The sequence below is a fragment of the Ambystoma mexicanum genome, chromosome 2p (genome assembly GCF_040938575.1).
Source record: "Ambystoma mexicanum isolate Mex_15411 chromosome 2p, UKY_AmexF1_1, whole genome shotgun sequence".
NCBI lineage: Eukaryota > Metazoa > Chordata > Amphibia > Caudata > Ambystomatidae > Ambystoma > Ambystoma mexicanum.
In genome coordinates this window covers 1,230,021,997-1,230,039,561 of record NC_090923.1, presented here as the reverse complement: position 1 = coordinate 1,230,039,561, position 17,565 = coordinate 1,230,021,997, and the positions used below count along the sequence as shown (strand labels likewise).

Below are 17,565 nucleotides of genomic sequence, written 5' to 3'. Positions count from 1 at the left end.
AGATAGTTGGTCAAGCCCATGGACCCGACTAGGCAGAGGGGCTGCCGGAATTACTTAATCGCCATGAAAACCCTGAGGTGCATAGTTTAATTGCAGAAGGGAGTTCCTCAAGGGAGGAGATCAGTAAGGGCCAACGTGAGTGCCCATCATTTGAACATCTAAGGAGACAGGCCTGCTCCCAGTTGGGGGGCGTCCACTGAAGGAGACCATAGGAGGCTGGTGGTTCCTCTTCAAGTGAGACCCGTCATCCTGCAATAGGCGTATGATGACCCCCTTAGAGGTCATCTTACAGGTCATCTTGGCATCAAGAAGACTAAGGAGAGGTTAAGCATGCAACTCTATTGGCCCGATAGGCGGGGGGCACAGCTAGAAAGTCACTGCAGGAGTTGTGATAAAGGTCAGATCTGTGGAAAAAGTGGTGCAAAAATTCAGGATCCTTTGGTACCTGTAGTCAGTACATCATTTGAGAGGGTCGAGATTGAAGTTGTTGGTCCCCTTGACCCTCCTACATCCTCTGGCAGTAGGTTTATCCTTGTGGTCTCTGATCATGTCAAAAGATATCCTGAACACTGCTGACAATGGTGCATGCTCGAGATTGATCCAGCTGGTGTGCCCGCCTCTCGCGACAGCCACAGAAACCTTCAAAAGGTCCTGGACCTTGAGTCTTGACTGGAGTGGGTTTGCTGGTACGACTTGACTGAGGCTTCATCAACACTACCAATTACTTTGCCCTTAGGGGATTCTGTTTTTGCGATTGAATCCTTTGAGAAATTAAACTGATCAGTGTCAAAAGGAGGTTCAAAATCCGGTCTTGAACATCCGGTAAAAGGCGGGTTGATCTCATCCAGGCTAAAAGCCTTAGGTCTGCCGCTACAAAAATATAACTGGCAGTGTTAATATGGTGGACGGTGGATTCAAGAACGTTCTGAGTCACTTGCCTAGCCTCAAACAGACTCAACTTAAAAGTTGCCTGTTTGTTAATAGGAGATCCAGTAGAAACTATTTTCGGCCAATCTGCTGGTTATCAGCCACCAATAGCACGTCTGCATTAGGTTGTTTTATGTGCCAGGATGCTTTGGAATATATATTCCTGCAATATGCTTCAAGAACCTTGTCCTTCGAAAGAAGAGAGGCAGAGGTTCGAAGCAGGTGTGGATGCGTGCTTTCCATAAAGGGAGGCAGTCACCACCATAGAAGAATGGGTGAAATGAAAGATGAAGTAAGCTAGTAGCTACTTGCCAATATTTGGCCTCAATTTGCTTATTAGTGACTAAGCACAAAGAAGGCTTCTGCCATACCTTACAGGTTAATGCAAGTACTTTCTTGTAAGAAGAATTAAGTTCTCCTCTCTCTTCCAAGGTCAATCCAGGGGCAGACCAAAGGTAAGTGAAGGTATGTAAGAGGGAGGAAAGGTTGGGGGAAGGAATTGCAAGAAATAAAAATGGGGGAAAATATATAAAAATAAATAAATAAAAATAAAGCGCTATGGTGAGGCAACCATTCCTGTCCAGCTGAAAAAAGGAAATTACTCTTGGGGGGCAAGGCTTTTGGCGCAGAGGCACACATGCCTTAAAATGTTCATGGGAAGGCACTCTTGCAGCGCAAAAGCCTCTGATACCGTCCCCTATGGATGAGGCCCATAAAGTATGGAGTAAAGGTGACCGGATGTTGGAATAACTGCCTCCTCTGACCCTCCCCCCATGACAGAGAGGAGGTGACTAAGGATATGCAGGCAGATTTTTACCACCAGAGAAAACGTGGAAGAAGTTGAGGGAAATGAAAAAAAAGCACAAAGAAATGGACCGCACACTGGAGGCACACGTCTGTCCAAACACTGAGAAATGGAAAAAGGACAGGGAGAGGGAATAAACCAGGGGGCTGCGGGGAGGATCAGGGACTGGGGAGCTGGGGGGGGTGTGTGGCAGTGTTCACGCATGTGTGCATGCACGCATTTCAATTATCAATTAAAGGGAAAGCTTTTGATGCTCGAAAAATGGCTTTGGTTGTATCACGCATGGATGGATCGCGGAGTATGGAGAAGGGGGGTTGGTACATAGAAGTACGGGGCAAACAGACCAGCTTCTGCATGGTGCTGAATAGTAAATTTAGGAGCCAACGTTGAAGCTGGTGAAGCACAGAAGCCGGCATCCGGGAAGCAGGAGAGGTGAGGGCGAACCACGTGACTGCCATGTTGTCATGGGGAGGGGCTAACCCTTGTACAGTTCCCTCTTGTAGCTTAAAAGAAGCACCCAAAGACAATATCAGATGTTTGCCATTTTTCCAGGTATTGGCAGAGAGCAGGGTCTGACTGATTCTGCACGATTACTCTTCGAGGTGGTGTCATTTTCTGTCCTTTGTGACTCATCCCCAGGATTTAAACACGCAGGAAAAACGAAAAAAAAATTGGTGGCTGAGAGGATGTCTCTGCTCTCAATTACAGGGTTACATCCATTCAAACATTCAACAGCCGTCCGGTGGCTGGTCCTGCCACATCCTGTGAAGACTTCTTCTGGCTCTCTCTCCAGAGGTCAGTCCAATTGGGCAACTGTAGACCTCCCACTCCACGGCAGTAAGCAACTATGTACATATACAGGAACATGCTGCCCCTCAGATCTAAAGCTAAGCTGCGCACCAGCCAGTTTTACTCCTTAAAAGGTATTTTAACAGCAATCACATTATAGCAACTTTAAAGTACCATAGTACTGAAAACGAGTCTACATGGCCTTTACGTATAGAGATTTGTCATTGTTTTGCACATAATTGATTAATTATATCAGAGGCTTTTTGGTTTCAAGTGTTACTGCGTCAACAAATTATCTTAATTTTAGTTCTGATGACATTTTCTAAGTTATTAATGATTCTTTTGGATGCATGTAACTTTGATAATGTTGTGTAGGTTTTGTAACCTTGTTTGATATTTATTGTAGTATTCCATTTCATTTTTATGCATTGTGATAAGGTTTGATTAAACCAATACACATTCATAGAAATGTAAAGAAAAATAAGGAAAATACCCCTATTAAGAATGGGAATATTGTACTCCCAACTTAAAAAAACAGGTGGACAACCACTTCAAAATCTCATCTGGAATCTGTATCCCACTCAATCTCACAAATGCTTCGCTGTTGGCCAAAGCACTGGATTTAGTTAGAGAGAGGGGGGGAGATTCCAAAGTGGAACACACTTAGGGATCTGCAAACTGAATTCCTACAGTTTAGAAGTGATGTCACCAACCACCAACTACTGGAGTCCGCAAAGCAAGCAGGGTGAGGACACACACACATAGGGAAATATGGAGACATGTCTCAGTGTTTGTGGAACCAAACCCCGATACAATTTGGGTCTCTCTCTCTGGGGAGCACTAGGGATGAGGCAGGAATGAACAATCAAAAGGGGAAAAGCTTGGTAAACCTGTCCTGAAAAAGTGAAAAACCACAGGCCCTTATATAGTTGGGATTTGCAACCTCACACAATGCATATTGCTTTTGAAGCGTGACTACAAATTGACAGTAACAAAACTGCCATGTAGTTACATTAAAAGAAATAGAGCAGTCTTCAGAAAGGTTAGGAATGGTGCTCTTAATAGAATACTAAAAATAACTCCAATACTTGCACCATGCTACAAAGATATATTTAGGTAAAAAGAGCTAGGAGAAAAAGTTGATTAATTTCACATAGCAATTCAAGGAGAGACGGTTTGGCAAGGCATTTCTTGGCTTACACAAGGACGTTGTGCAACTCAAAACAAGAATTTAGGAGGTTAAGCTTAGCTATTACCCAACATGCTGCCCTACATAAACGGAGTTTTATATGAGGTCAAAGGAAAAAGCAACACATTGATTGGCCACTTTTTTGCAGGTCCTGCCCTATACTTGCATGGAACATCTCTGGCATGGACCTGTGGTTTAACATCTTGGTTTAAACATGATCTGCTACATTCCTCCTTTAATTTGCAGATTGCACAAGTGTAACAGAGTTGCCAGCGGTCAAGAAATAGGAGAATGACATCACTTGCAAACCAGGAACTCAGAGAGACAAGAGCACATAAGTGCAAATGGCTGGAAAAATGTGCCATATGAGAGAAGGGTAACTTGTTTTCTGTTCAATAAGACTACATTATGAAGTTGCAAAGGTTAGCCAGCCCCTTTTCTTTTTCAGTTATGGGGGTTCAACCCCTTGCCTAAACACACAGTCAACCAAACGTAAAACCTTCAAAATGTAGTCTGTGTAACCACTGCACCCATTTGTTTACAACAGCCTATTGACATTGTAGACTGCACACTCAGACTTACTTCTCTTTTACGGTCTCAAGCTTGAAGATATGAACTGTCTCTGTGTTACTGGAAGCAGAAAGAAACATTCCGTCCATGCTGAATGCCAGCGAACATATGCTAACACATCTGAAAAAGAACCAGCAAGATAGTCATGATGCAGGGACCTAAAAAGATTGGAAATAGACGCATGTTTTATTATTAAACATCCCACATCACCATATGTATGGAAGCACCTAATTTCTGCCACAAATGACAACAATCATAACAATAGATTCATTTCTACAGTACATAATATTTCTTAAGAGTATCTCTGCAGATTACAACATGAAATAGAAGAGAATAGTGATAACTAAGAGCACTCATTTGCCACAAACAGATGTGTTTTGAAAAAAGGGCTGTAGTTTTAAAGCATGCAATTCTGCCTATAGAGAGTCTAATAACAATGTTGTGTAAAAGAACTAGCTGGGAACAAATTATAAACCTACGGGTTGTGACATAGCGATACAAATTAATTGGCGCAATGCTTTCCCACAGTAGTCTCATGATAGCAGAGAAATATTAGCTATAATTATCCTTCCACGACTGGGTCACTTTTCAAATAAAATGTGTAGACTGTACAAGGCACTTGCAGACATTTAAGATGAATTTTGTCAGTATTCAGCCTCAGATAAAGTGATGTATGAAATATAGCTTGGCATTGCTATGAGAAGAGAAACTGACCAATAGTGCAGATCTACGCAATGAGTTGCCATATATCCACGTACAATATGCCTGTAATACTATGATATTTGAAAAGAAATATCAGCATTGAATTAAGCTGGTCAAGTGGCACAGCGAGTAGAGCGCTCGCTTTGACATCGGTGCAGATCCTGCTGACGCAGGTTCGAATCCCGGCGGGGCCAAACTCAGCCTTTCATCCTTCCGAGGTCCATAAATGAGCACCACACACCGTGGGTAATAAGCAGTGCTCAGATACCTGAGGGTTCGTAGCGCTATATAAATCCCAAATTAAATTAAAAGTTAAATTACAGAATTTGTAAATATGGATCATTAGATCCTGCAAAGGGGTGGGGGACAGAGTCGGTGTGGACAGTAATGCACAAATACCACTCATTCTCTTATAAAAAGGACCCTGAAAGTCGATCCCAGGGCAGGAGCTCCATTATGAGCGTTAGACAATTTAGTATGGGAAATTCAGAGTGGAGATAAGCAAGCCACTAATTAGAAAGTATGCCACATGGTCTGACTGAAATTAAATCCCAAAACTTCCTAGTTATGAAAAAGTATGCAACAACAAAAGATGTTTTTTGAGCACAGTTGACACGCAACAATGCGACTTCCTCGTTGATGAAATCAGCAAACGGAGGGTAGGCTATAAAGGTATTCTTAAATGGGGGTGCAAATTACACCTCCACCAACTCACGTCACACACAGTTGTATAGAAGGCTGGCAGCTCAATACAGTAAATTTTACTCATGGGTAAACATCTCAAGTTGCAAACTATTAACCAGTCATTAAAACTCAATCGCCACCTCATTTCTACACAAAGCACATCATTTCTTACTCGCCAAGAGTTCATTATCACCAACCAACGGCTAAAAGGCAAGTGCACATTGTGCACCCCATTTGACTGATCTACAAAGATGCCACCATACTAAAGACACCCTGTTACAGTTTACAAGCATATTCACATTTACTGTGCAAGTACCCATATTATGACAAGTGTTTAATTGCCAATAACAAAATAAACTCAACTCTTCCAATGACACCAAAATGGGACACCCAATATATTTTCTACTAGATTTCAAGTTAATTGTTAGGCTCAATTCTGATCTCATGGGGCTCTCCATCCTTCTCCAATACACCAAGGTTCTGTAATGGAAGACACAATTCCAGTGGGTTCCCAGATTATTTAGATTGATTTCAAACACAATAACTGGAAATTAAAATAGATTTCCAGTCAATTTCAGTGTTTAACCCTGACTCTAAAGTATTCAATTTCACGATGCAGTGCTGTTCTTCATAATATTATTGTGGGAGAAGAAACACTTACAAAGTAACTAGCACAGAGTAATGTATTTAAAAAATAATGCAACATGGATTTGCAGGCATATGTGTGTGCCTAGAGTACTGCAAGAGCAAACCGCAGAATAAATATTCACACCACCCGGGGGAACATTTACAGGTTGCAAATTACTAGCCAGTCATAAAATGCCGCCACCTCAATTCTACACATACACAGAGCTCACCATTTCTTACTCACCAAGAATCGATTTTCCCAAGCCAACGCTCGTGGCAAATTCTCAGCATGAAGTCTCATGTGGGGAATTTGGTATCGGCTTGTGCCTATTACATCAAACTGCTAGCCCACCTGAGACCCCCCCCTTATCTCCCAGGCAACCGCTGTGACAATTGCGAGAGCAATTGATTGAGCTAAAATTGACTACTGCTCCAGCCTGCTAATGGGCATTAATAAATCTATCTGCAACAGGTTGCAGGTTACCCAGAACGGAACAGTAAAAGTGGTCATGGGTCTGACTCTGAGAGATCACGTATCAGCGGCAAGACTAGCTCTTCACTGGCTCCTGGTTTCGACTATTGGTAATAACCCAGAAATGTAGGCTGGGAAAAATGTCGGCTTACCAATAGGTTCTCTTATCTAATAAAATACATGGAATAGCACTTCGATCCAGCAGCCAGGACCTTCGGATGATCCCTAGGTGTAGTACCGTGAAGGTTTCTAAGGGAGCCTTTCGCGTAGCTGCTCCTAGGGCTTGGAATGCCCTTCCTCTGGAGCTAAGGGGTATTGATTCAATCTGTGTTTTCAAAATAAATCTGAAGACATTTGTTTGCCTAAGGTGATCTGCCTAAACATGGCCACTTCTCTCCAATCTGTCCATGCTTGAGGAGCTTTCTTTTTGGGTCTCGTTGCACCCTTAAGCCTACGGGTCCATGGCCTGCACAATATAAATTTATAAAAGTAAAGTAAAGTGCACATTTTAGGCCCTACACACCACAAGTGCCTTCCAGCATAGGTATCCAACATATGGAGAAATTACTTACCAGTAATAATGTTTCTATGGATTCTTCTCCCATAGATCCCTGATGTCCATCCATTGTCATCTGCTCAGAAAATATTTCGACAGGAGGCGCACTGCGGCTCAAAATCATCTCTCGACTCCCTTGTTTTCGGCCGCGCCACACGAAGACCCCAGACAGGATGTCCATCGTCCTACTACAGGGATGCACACTGCCCCCTTACCTCAGTTCCCCACCTTCCCCGCCACCCCCCAGGGCATAGCCCTTTAGTTTGTTTATATTTTTTTGTGAGGAACGAACCAGGAAATATTTGGCAGCCAATTGGAATTTCTTTTTTCTCTTGTCACCGCACATAGAAGCGCGACAACAGACCAAAAGATAGGACTCATGAACATCCAAGCAGGATTGGCTGGGAGAGAAATGAGGAATCTGTGGGCGAAGAATCCATAGAAAGAAAATTACTGACAAGTAATTTCTCCTTCAATGGACGGAATTCCCCCACAGATTCCTCATCTTGATACACTCCCAAAGCAGTGTTTACGGTAGAAGAATGGAAGTCACACCAAGAAACTTTGGAGGACCGGGTCTTACAACAGGAGCATCTGGTTTTCAGGCAATATCTAGACTGTAATGATTGGCAAAAGTGTGCAATGACATCCAAGTCGCCGCCTGACAAATGTCCCTTACTGGCACTCCCTGGTGGAGGGCCACACCCCCTCTGGATGAATGGGCCCAAGCTCTGAAGGCGCTTCCTTGCTCACGTTTTGATCATTGCACTGTGAGATGCATAACACTATCCATCGGGAGATGGTTTGTGTTGTAACAGCCCTCCCTAGTCTGGATTGCGAAAATGCAATGAACATTCTTTCTGAAGGAGCCCAATCTGTCCAGATCAAAACTTCTGGCGGGTAAGAAGACTTCACTGCCTGTGATTATGCGAGGAAGGACAGCGATTTTGCCATTAAATAACTTGCCTTGGTCTTGGCAAGCTCATCAGTAGACTTGTAGAAAGGGGCTTTGCCCTCAAACAGAAGGTCCAACATCTTCCTTTGGAAACGTGGTCACATGGAGCCAAACCTGGCTAGTGAGATCAACCTGGCACTGATGTATCAATATGATGGGCTGTGGCTTCTAATAAATCTTGAGCTAGAACCTTAGCAATCGTTGGATCGGTCTTGAAATTGTGGAGTTTATCTTGGGGAATATACTCGAGAGAGCTCCTTCCACAGTGTTGGGTTGCCGCTGTCAGGACTGCTTCAGTATCTGCCAGACCAAGGTTGGGGGGCTGCGTTTGAAAACACTTCCTTCCCAACCCCTTCAAAAACCTTGTCTTCCTTTGGCAAGACTTGCGAAGTGGAAAAGAAAAATCCCAAATAATGAGAAGAGGGTAGCTTCCGCCACCGTAGCTTGAAAGGGGAATGTGGTTAGAGGAATTTCCTCTGACTGCAGCCGGTAGCAGGCGTCTATCTTTTTGTTTTTGTGTTGACCCGAGTGTGTTTTTTCCCCCACACTTTTCTTGCCTCTGCCAAAATAGCCTTCTGGAGGAAAAGGACATAACAGTCCCGTGCTTTTAAAGTAAGAGCCCCTGACAGGAGACTCTGGTGTTAGGATGTCCAAATAAGACATTAGATGAATCACCCGGTCATGAAATGCCCTGATTGGCGATGGCTACTCCTCTTCCTCATGCAAATCCACCACACTCTTACTGGCAGGATTTTCAGCAAGAGGCGCAATTGGTTCCTTTCAAGATCTGGCATGCTGGATTAAAAGGTCCGTTATGGGCATGCAATTTTAGATTACTGAAAGTAAAAATTTACCACGGAACTATAGTAAATCGTCATGGTAGGATTAAAGGTAGCCATGGAACGAAAGAGGGGGAAGAAAATATGAATGAGATTCTTGTACAAATATCAAGGTCCTACCCTTTCATCACAAAAAAGATGAAAAGCAAAAACAAAAAAAAAAATAAAAAATAAGCTATCAAGCGCATATTTTCCAAGATCTTTTGAAAACACATACGTTTAATGACAGAGAATTATGAAGGTGTATATATCAAATGGAGAATCAAAGGAAATCATGGCCTTACCGGTATCCAAAGTGCAATGGATAATGCCTCACAAAACTGTACAGAGAACATGCTAATTAAGTTGTGCAAGAACAGACCACAAACAATTGAAACAACATTTCGGCATTTTGTCCATCCAAAGAAACCATGGGAACTCAACAAAGCAAATTACCCAGTTTATGGTCAAGATGGAATATTGACTTTTAGGCTTAAAATAAAATTCAGCACTGCGGTCCTTCATTCTTCATCAGTTCTAAAAAATTAAATATAACTCAAACTATGCCTAGTAGCAGGAATGGATCGATTCTGATTGCAATTCATAAAAAAGAAAACTTCTGACCCATCAAATCAGAGCACTGTTAAATTCAGTAGAGAAGGCCTTTGCATGCCCTCTGCTAGCTGGACTCCTGGAGTGCTGCGACAAAAATAGTAGCTGTGGTCAACACAGCATTGGACAGGACTAGTCTATATAGTGAGCAAGGTGTCCACGTCTGGATTGCCCTAGAAACTTAGGGTGAGACCCAAAGTTACTTAAATATGCAAAAAACAAACAAGAGGGGTCCTGGGAGTTTCTCTGCCAGACATTAGTCCTGGTTGTGAGAGCCTTACCCAGATTCTTTTGCTCACTCCTCTGTTAAAGATAGTGAGCTAAAGAATCTGGCAAAGGCTCTCACAACCAGGACTAATGTTTGGCAGAGACACTCCCAGGACCCCCCTTGTTTTCTAAATATTTACACCTCACCAGTCAAAAATATGCACCACTCCGCTTGCTTCCGGCAGTGTAAAAACAAGCATAAAGTGGGTTCCTAGAACGACCTTTATTCTTGGAAATCACGCAGTGAAGTTTGGCTTTCCCTAATGTGCCATATTCGCAAAGGCAAAAATGAGAAGTAATATTTGTCAGTGTAAGCCAGACAGAGTGGATGCTCCAGATGAAGAGCTATTTATTTAGAGGCAACTTGTTGGTTTTATTTTTCTGAGGCATATCATGTTGTCAAAAATAATTCATGTTTTGAAGTTACTGTGGCCTAGATTATCCCATAACCAAGTAAAATGGTATATCATATTTGTATGTATAGTACTTCATATCTGACTCCTGATACATCCTGCTTTTAACAACTGTAAAAAAATAGGTGACATTACTACGAAATGTGATAGTATTCAGTGTATCAACCTTAGAAGGACGAAGAACCGATTCAGTCCTGCTGAAATATGAACATGGAAAGTGCAGGCTGACTCTTGTCCGATGATTAACTGGCTGAGCGATCCAATTAAGACACAATGCGGTTTAATCAATTCTGTAGTTAAAACATCAAATATATCAACCCATCACCCTCTCCTGTTCCCTCCAGTCGTTTTGAAAAGAAAATATAGCACTACTACTATCAGGTTTATTAGTGGGCCGTGGCATCATTACAGTACTTAGAAGCAGTAGGAATATAAGTGTTATGTTAAGAAGATATGTAACCACCAGAGCCAATCCATTACCAAATGCTGTTGTATTCACATTTAAGAAATAGCTGCTAAAATAGTTCAGCAGGTTAAGTGCTCACTGAAGCTAATTGTGTGTGTTCTGCAGGTCACAGGTGTGCATCGTAGCAAGGTCTAGTCAACTGTGCATGCCACTCAATATATGGGGCCAACCTCTGGGTCCTCCTGATGTTGAACCATGTACAGAGCGAAACACATTGAGGTTCCCTTTCAGTTTGATTTGATTTATTGATTGATTTATTTATAGAGCGCTTCACACCAAGGCGCTGTACAATGGAGCAACAGATTACAAAAAACCAATAACACTTAACAATGGGAGCAAAATGTACATCTTGAATCATTCAACAAAACAGTGCAAAGAGCAATTAACTGAGGGGGGGTAGAAAGGGGAGAGGGAAGAGGTGGGGGGAGAGGGAGTTGGACAGGGCGTGGGAAAGTTGAAGAGGAAGGTAGAGTAGTAGGAACGGGGAGGAATCGGATGATAGGGGAAGTTTTCAAGGAATGGAGAATGGAGGAGGAGGGATTTAAGTGCGAAATGAGGCGAAGGTCGTAGTAGAGCGGATTGTAAGAGGGGGTAAGTTCCAGTGCATAGGTGCAAGGAGTTGGAATGAGCGGAAACGGGAGGCGCAGGGGGAAGGAGGAACAGTGAGGAGGAAATGGTCAGCGGAGCGAAGGGGGCGGGATGGGGAGTGGAAGGAGAGAAGGGAGGAGAGATAAGGAGGAGCAAGACCATAGAGGGATTTGAAGACAAGGCAGAGAAAGTGGAATTTAAGCTGTGAGTGGAAAGGTAGCCAGCCAAGGTACGAGAGTGAGGAAGAGATGGAGTCACGGGAGGTAAGGAGACAGAGGGTACGAACAGCAGCGTGGTATATAGATTTAAGAGGGGCAAGTTGAGAAGCGGGAAGTCCAAAGATTAGAGACGAGCAGTAGAAGAGGCGGGAGAAGATGAGAGAGGAAATTAGGAGTTTGGTGGCGTGGAATGTGAGGGAGGAACGGATTTTGCGTATATTGTAGAGGTGGTATCTGCAGGTGCGGGAGGTGAGTGAAAAGAGAGGAATCAAAAAGAACACCTAGATTACGAGCTTGGGGGGAAATCGGGAGATTAGAAGGAGGAAAGTGAATGAATGGAGGAGGGGAGGGAGGGGGAAGAGAATTAGAGGGGAAGAAAAGGACTTCGGTTTTATCGGTGTTAAGAGAGAGAAAGCGGGTGGACATCCAGTTCTTGATAGCAGTGAGGCAGGAGGAGAGTTTAGGGTGGAGGTCAGGTGTGGAGGAGAAAGAAAGAAAGAGTTGAGTATCGTCAGCATAGAAGTGATGGGAAATGCCAAACGAGGAGATGACAGGGGCAATGAGAGAGGTGTAAAGAGAGAAAAGGAAAGGACCAAGTACAGAGCCTTGAGGAACACCGTAGATAAGAGGAAAAGAAGGAGAGGACTGGCCTCCCCACGAAACAGCAAAGGAACGGGAGGATAGGTAGGAGGATAGCCATTCTAAAACAGGGCCTTTAAATCAGAAGGAGGAAAGAGTATTGAGTAGGAGTGTATGGTCGACAGTGTCAAAAGCTGCAGAGATCAAGTAGAATAAGGATAGAGGATTGCTTAGCATGACGAGCAGAGAGGAGTGAGTTAAGGATAGAGGTGAGAGCAGTTTCAGTGGAATGTTTGGGACGGGAGCCAGATTGGAAGGGAGGAAGGAGAGAGGAAGAAGTAACAAAGGATGAGAGTTGAGAGTAGGCAATGCGCTCAAGAAGCTTAGAAAGGAAAGGTAGAAGAGAGATAGGTCTGTAATTAGCAGTGAGAAGTGGATCGGCAGAGGGTTTCTTTAGAATAGGAATAATCGTTGCATGTTTGAACGTAGAGGGAAAGGGTTGATGAGGAGAGGCAGGAGTTGAAGAAGGTGGAAAGGTAAGGGATAAGAAGAGGGTAGATCTTGGGGATGAGAACAGAGGGGAGAGGGTCAGAGGGGGCGGACGTGGGGTGGGCTTTGGAAAGAAGGGAGGAGACTTCAGGGGGAAACAGGTGAGAAGATGGACATAGTAGAAGAGGGAGGAGAGGGGGGAGGAGAAGAGGGGGAGTCAGAGAGGGAGTTAATTTTTTGCCGGAGAGAGGATTTTGGAGGAGACAAAATTGGCAAAGTCAGAAGGAGAGAGTGTGGAGTTGGTCGAGGGATCAGGAGTTGGAGGAGAGAGAAGACGGGAGAGAGTTTGAAAAATCCGACGAGGGTGGGAGGCTTGAGACTGGAGAAGGTTAGTGTAGTAGGAGGATTTAGCTGCTGCAAGACAAGGGTTGTAAAGTGCATGGTAAGAAAAGTAAGAAGTTTGATTTGAAAGCGAGGGAGTTTTGAGCCAGAGTCTCTCTAACCGCCGGAGAAGGCGCCACATAGAACAGAGATGGGAGGTAAGCCAGGGTTGGGAAGGCTTCCAGTAGGACGAAAGAGAGAAAGAGGGTAAAGTTGATCTAGGGCAGTGGAGATAGAAGAGGAAAGGGAAGAGCGAGCATCATCCGCAGAGAGTGGAGCAAAGTCATGGGGAGATGGAAGAGAAGCAGAACAAGTGTCAGAAAAGAGGGTGGCGTCAAAATTCGGAAGGTCACAACGCGAGTAGATTGGAGGGGAGGGATTAGCAGATTAGCAGTAGTGGAGTGCGAGAGAGGAGATAGTGAGAATGAGAGTAAAGCATGGTCAGAGATAAACAGGAAGAGAAGAGACAGGGGAGGAGGGATAGGAGGAATTGAAAATAAGGTCAAGAGTTGACCCAGTGGAATGAGTAGGGGGTGAGGGAAGGGGGGAGAGGAGGTAGGAGTCGAGGATGGAGAGGAGGGGAGAAGATTGAGGGGGAGAAGGAAGATGGATATTAAAGTCGCCAAGTACAGTTAGAGGAGAGGGGGAGGGAGAGATAAGTGAGAGGAGGTGATCTAGGTCTTCATAGAAGGTAGAGAGAGGGAGAGGCGGCTACTGCTTCGCCCGGACCCCGTGTGAAGCAGGAGGGGATCCGGGGGGAGTGTGAAGTGGAGAGACGGCTGCCGCTTCACCCGGACCCCGTGTTATGCAGGAGGGGCTCCGGAGGCAGCGAGGAGCGGAGAGGTGGCTGCCGCTTGACTCGGACCCTGTGTGATGCAGGAGGGATCTCCGGGGGCAGCGAGGAGCTGAGAGGTGGCTGCCACAGTTTGTTATGAACTTTTGGATTAAAATTAGATTGATCGCTATTGTCTCTATAAACCTGACATTATGAGTCTTTCTGTGGTAAAAAGAAATAAAGGAGTCTTTGTTACTTATTACAGTATTTGGGTCAGTTGGATATTCCTTTGACTTTATCCCATGAGAGGTACAGAGCATTAACCCACAGTGGGTGGCATTACTGGATATTTCAGCATGCACTTGGCATATGAAAGGAGCACCTGGATATACAAAAGCTTTAATTTACATATTTTGACCATACCGAGGTTGCAAGGCAATAACAGATATGAGATGTTGTATCTGTAGAGGCTGTATTAGGCACAATGGGCCTCATTCCGGGTTTGGAGCTAACCATGGAGTAATTCGCTCCATGGTTGCCTCCGAAACCGTCCCAAATCCGGCATGGTGAATGGAGTAATTACCGGTCCATTCCAGGGTTGGAGGGACCGGTAATTCCCCATTCACCTTTTGCCCTTCCCCATTCCCATTTCTGCCCCAAAGGGCTCAATGGGAATGGGGAAGGAGGTAATTACGGCACCGTAATTACCCCCGAGGTACCTTTGCGGGTCCCGTACTTTACTCCTGCTAAAAGCAGCAGGTAAGGAAGGACCCGCAAAGGGAACTCGGAATAAGGAGGTAAGGGATTAACGGCATCAGCACCCTTACCGGTGCCGGTAATCCCTTACCTCCAACCTCGTAATGACCCCCACTGTATTATGGCAGCACCTGTGAATGGGGGGCTTTAATTTGGCATACGATAACTCATTTTCACTATAAAGCTTTATTCGGATTAGACCTTCAGCACAATTCATCAGAACAATCGGTAGTCAATTCATACAAAATGTCACAAAATAGTACACACAATAGTCTTAAAAACACAAATCTTGGGATCTACGGTAATTTTCTTACTAATGGAGTTACCCCCAATCAGGAGAGCAAGCTCGCAGCCTCATATCACTTCCCAATGTAGAATTTAAAAAAGTACCCATCATCTTCCTTCTTAATAGCCAGGTATGATGCACGTATCTAGCGGAGGCAAACACAACTTTCCACTCCTATGTGCAGGCTTCTCAAGTGTTCCTCATCCTTGCTTCAATCAATACAGCTTTGAAATATCTACTTCTTAGCTCTTGTGAAAAGGTCAAATTAGCATAAATGCAGAGGGGGCATTTGCCAGATCTTACCAGGCTGAATGCAAGATCCCAAGCCTAGACTGATATATAAGGAACTTTTGTGGGGGCTAGGGGAGTGGGGGAGGGGAGAGCCGAATTTCATCTGGCATGTGTTTACATTTTCCCATCCTGTTACAAGGCAAGAATTCTGGGCCATTCTTCAGTGAGCACCTCAGTACCTCTAGCTATTTAAAGGCTTTACTCTTAGCAGTTACTTTGAGTTCGACTTGATTGACACTCAAGAGGGTTGTCCCATAAGGATTTGGCGTTCAGTCTGCACAACAATTCTCTTACATGAACTATCCAAACAAACCTCTTTGAACCTTCCAATTGTAGAAAGTTCCTCAGGGCATCTCTATAGGGAATTAAACTTGAAGAGGTCTAAAGTCCTAGCAAATATAATGCAGGTCTAAGTGCAATCTGATCAGCTATAGCCAATGAAGTCGGGGAATTTTTCGGAATGAACAATAACTTATTCTGAAAGTTATTTTCAATTGGAGATTATAAGGTTGTATTAGAATATCCCCAGATCTCAGAACCATAAAGGGCTGCTGGTAAGGCCCGTTTTTCAACTAATTCCAGTGCTGGTGAAATTTTCCCTGGTGCATGATCCTTAAAAAAGGAGTAGATCCCTGGCTATATTTACTTAAGGTAACTTTGGTTTTAAGGAGGTGGTCCGAACATCCCCCCCACACCCCACCCTGTTTCATTAAACCTAATCCCCAAGTTATTAAAAAAGCTTTACTTGTCCCAGTTTTAAGCCCTCTATGTTCAAATGGCAGGGCTTGGCGAACTGTGGTTTAAAAACCATAACTTGTTTTTATTAACATTCAAATCAAGCCCAAGCTCCTTGCATTTTCCCATAAAGATGTCAAGCGATGTTTTCAACCCCTTAGGTGACGTGGCAAGAATTATTGCATTGTCTGCGAAGAGGAGGGTTGGCCACCTCTTGGATGCAATTCTAGGCTCATCCAAGGCACCCACCTCAAAGGCATACACTATTTCCTCAATATATATATAGAAAACAGGGGCAGAGCCAATACACATCCTTGGCGGACTCCCTTCTGGACAACAAAAGATTCAGATTTTCCCCCTCCTAGCCAATAACGGACTGAGGGCTTTGTCTCCACAAGCAGCAATTTAATTGCATTTACTAAGGCGGCCGGTGCTTTCCACCCTTCCAAAACTTGCCACAAAACCTCATAGCACTGAGTCAAAGGGCGTGCTAATGTCTAAGAAAATGGCGTATCCCTAATCTCCAAGTCATCCACCCATCTTTGTAGTTTAACTTTAAACACCTTCCAGAATGTCTTTTCATCACAATCTAATAACGAAATTGGGTGGTAATTTCTCAGATGCTCTCTTCCTTCTTTTTTGTACACTGGCACTATTGTTGCCTCCATCCATGTTCTAAGGACTTCCCTTGAGCGTAAAGCTGCATTAAAAACTCTGGTCAAAATTGGGGCCTCGATGGTCAAGTAACAAATCGGGGCCATCAGCTTTCCCCGATTTCTGAGCGGCCAGTGTGTGTTCCACCTCTTCCCTAGATGGACAAGACCTCTTCAGGTGAAGGAGGGGCCAATCCATACATTTTGGCCAACAGGTGTATCTTCTCAGGGGCTGCATATTGTCTGGAGAAATGGCTCCTCCATACAGTTCCTGACATGCAACAACGCAGGTTCGCTCACCATCCAGCACATTTGGCATGACCAGTTTCCAAAATCTAATTGTGTACCTCTCATCTAGAGCCAAATATAATGCTTCCCAGAAGGCCTTTACGTATGCCCCTTTTTTCCTCTTTACTAACAGTTTATAATTTACTCTTAGGGATCTGAGTGCACTTTTATCCAGAATGTGATCTGATCTAGAACATCTGACTAAAACACTCTTAGCCACAGAACAGGGATTTATCACCAGCACCCTTTTTTTTATTTTTTCATTTGATTTGGTAAGAAATGACATTAGGTTCAAGTCCAAGGTCTCAAATTCGGCGGCTATAGCACTAGCCAATAATTTAGGATTGCAGATACCCCCCCACATCATCTACAATTGCTGCACATGCCTCCCCTTTTAATTCCTTGCCAAACCAATCAGCCCACTTGATAGTTTTGCTGGTATGACCATCTATAGCAATACTTTAGATACTCATTGGTCCCTTCAGCCCACTGGGTTCACCAACCCCTATGCATGATTTGAATATGAGAGGGTTTTGATCACTCATTCCTATCAACTACAGCTAGATCCCTGGTTCTAAACCAGCTACTACCAGTTAGAAGTAGGAAATCAATATGAGAAGCTGCAGTCGGGCCTCTAAATGGTGTTTTAGCAGGTTGGTCGCTTGTCAATCTAC

At 44.0% G+C, this 17,565-nt stretch overlaps 1 protein-coding gene across 4 annotated transcripts in view; it reads right to left on the bottom strand.

Moving 5' to 3' along the window:
• WIPI2 (WD repeat domain, phosphoinositide interacting 2) overlaps positions 1-17,565 on the bottom strand; it is a 619,932-nt gene that overhangs the window by 216,513 nt on the left and 385,854 nt on the right. For all 4 annotated transcript variants that reach the window (XR_011302182.1, XM_069645520.1, XM_069645521.1 and 1 more), the window contains exon 8: positions 4,293-4,400. Coding sequence is in view for 3 of the 4 variants with exons in the window: in XM_069645520.1 (XP_069501621.1) it covers positions 4,293-4,400 (108 nt within the window). In the remaining variant the exon portion in view is untranslated. The remainder of the gene's footprint in view (positions 1-4,292; positions 4,401-17,565) is intronic.